Source organism: Seriola lalandi, unplaced genomic scaffold (genome assembly GCF_002814215.2).
Source record: "Seriola lalandi dorsalis isolate HSWRI2012SDOR001 ecotype SW California unplaced genomic scaffold, Sedor1 jcf7180002003344, whole genome shotgun sequence".
In the NCBI taxonomy this organism is placed as follows: domain Eukaryota; kingdom Metazoa; phylum Chordata; class Actinopteri; order Carangiformes; family Carangidae; genus Seriola; species Seriola lalandi.
The window spans coordinates 1-1,811 of record NW_019474000.1 but is presented as its reverse complement, the minus strand read 5'-3'; the positions used below and the strand labels follow the sequence as shown (position 1 = coordinate 1,811).

The window sequence follows — 1,811 nt, the reverse complement described above, 5'->3', positions numbered from 1 at the left end:
ATTACTGCATGCGGCAGAGTCAGCAGATTGCTCGGATGATAGCAGTCCAGTTAAGGTTTCCAACAGGATGAGGAAGAACAAACGAAGGCACTGTGTACCTGACCAAGGTGGACTGAACTCTGACTCGGACTCAGAAGACAGTTTTATGTCTCTCTGCAAGCCGCAGGGTGCTCCTCAGGCAAAGGAGAAAGTCAAAGAGAGAGTAGTTTCAGAAATGGTGAAAAGGAAGCCACTGACTCCCGAGGAGCGTGTAAAAAATCTACCAGTGTCACAGTGTCTAGAATCAATAGCTGACTTTTTAGACAACATGTCCTATGCAGACTCCTCCTTGCTTGTTCATCCAGAAGGGGGTGACATTCACAGAAGAATGTCACCTGTCAGTGCAGTGGTGAAAGATGGGATGACAGATGAGTTGAGGGTTGAGACTGACAGACGGAGGTGGGTGGGTTCAGAGTGCATCTTGGAGATCCAGGCTGCTGTGGAGGCACTGAGCTTCCGCAAATGTCGGGGTTCGATAGGGGAGGCCTGGGACAAAGCCCGACAACTGGAAGGAGAGCTTGGAAAAGAGGCTGCAGCAGAACTCACCCTCCCTGTTGCCCCTCATTGTGAAGGTTTCAGCTTCACTCAGGACAGTCCCTGTCAACCACAGTGAGTCTTAACAGTATCTCTTTAATGATATTCCTCATTTTGACTTTAGTGCAATGTAAACCTGCATAGAATTAACTAATTAAGGGATAAAAATGTTGAAATGAATCCTAAGTCAGTTCAAAGAAAGCTAATGTGTATTGCTGTGTTCCAGGCTGGTCCAGGGGAGGAGAGAAGTGATGGAGAGGCTGATGTTGAGAGGAATGGTTGGCACTCTCGGAAACAGACCAGCAGCTGCTGTGGACTACCTGCCAGCCCTACGTACCATCTGCAGATCAGAGCAGCTCAAGGAGCAGGGCAAGATTAAACGAAGGTGAGCATGCAGAAACCATCATTAGTATTTTGGTCAGCCACCAGCAGCAGGTCTTGGTTTAAACTGTGGGCAGGATGTGGTGAAGCATCTTTTGGCAGGCAACGAATGGCTGACTCAAATGATGATGTAGGTTTTTTTTTTTGTTTGTTTGTTTTGATCACTGACACTGCTACAAATAAATGTGTTAAAGTGTAACTGTATGCAAAACACAGTGCATACATGCATGCAAATCACACAAATGCAGTCTTGAAATGGGTCCACAGAAAACTCTGAGCTGTTTCTTTTCCTCCTCCAGGTTTCTGCACTACCTAGATGCAATCCACCTTGGTCTTGAAAAGAGCACTCTACAGCACCTTGCTGAAGACTTCCCCTAAACCACAGAGAGGACCACACATGTCCTCATGATCACACAGAAGCCTTAAATACTTTTAAGGTCCATACGTTTTGCCTCTCAGTCTGGAAAAGGAACATGTTTACAGCAAGTGTGTTGGCATAAGTAGCACAGGGATGATGGACAGTTGGGCAAAATAAATCAGTTCCCATTGTTTTTATGATCCTAACATCAGCATGAGATGAAGTGGTTAGATGGTCAGAGGTGTGTGTACAGGAGAGACTGGTGAAGTTTCCACATATTTCCTCCAAGATGGAAATGATTCAATCACTGAATACAGGCACACAGCTAAATAACCTCACATGATGTCTGATTCAGCATATCTTATGGTGCTTTCAAAGAATGCACTAAATATTACTACTTTATATGATTTTTGTAATATTAAGCTCTGTGTGTGTGTGTGTGTGTGTGTGTGTGTGTGTGTGATTTCTTTGTACAGTAGTGTTTTGTAGCCTCATCTAT

General features: G+C 44.7%; 1 protein-coding gene across 1 annotated transcript; it reads left to right on the top strand.

Moving 5' to 3' along the window:
• Positions 1-6: 6 nt before the first annotated feature.
• Positions 7-1,805, top strand: LOC111667198 (ATPase family AAA domain-containing protein 5-like). The gene is made up of 3 exons (XM_023422830.2): positions 7-648; positions 800-958; positions 1,254-1,805. The coding sequence occupies exons 1-3, from the start codon at positions 68-70 to the stop codon at positions 1,330-1,332; spliced, it is 819 nt and encodes a 272-aa protein (XP_023278598.1). The 5' UTR covers positions 7-67; the 3' UTR covers positions 1,333-1,805.
• The last annotated feature ends 6 nt before the right edge of the window (positions 1,806-1,811 follow it).

What these genes read in the sequence shown, in the direction of transcription:
- LOC111667198 (XM_023422830.2), top strand. Translation starts at nt 68, where the DNA reads ATGAGGAAGAACAAACGAAGGCACTGTGTACCTGACCAAGGTGGACTG. An exon ending in GACAGTCCCTGTCAACCACA is followed by an intron (nt 649 to 799) that starts GTGAGTCTTAAC and finishes GCTGTGTTCCAG; the next exon opens with GCTGGTCCAGGGGAGGAGAG. An exon ending in CAGGGCAAGATTAAACGAAG is followed by an intron (nt 959 to 1,253) that starts GTGAGCATGCAG and finishes TTCCTCCTCCAG; the next exon opens with GTTTCTGCACTACCTAGATG.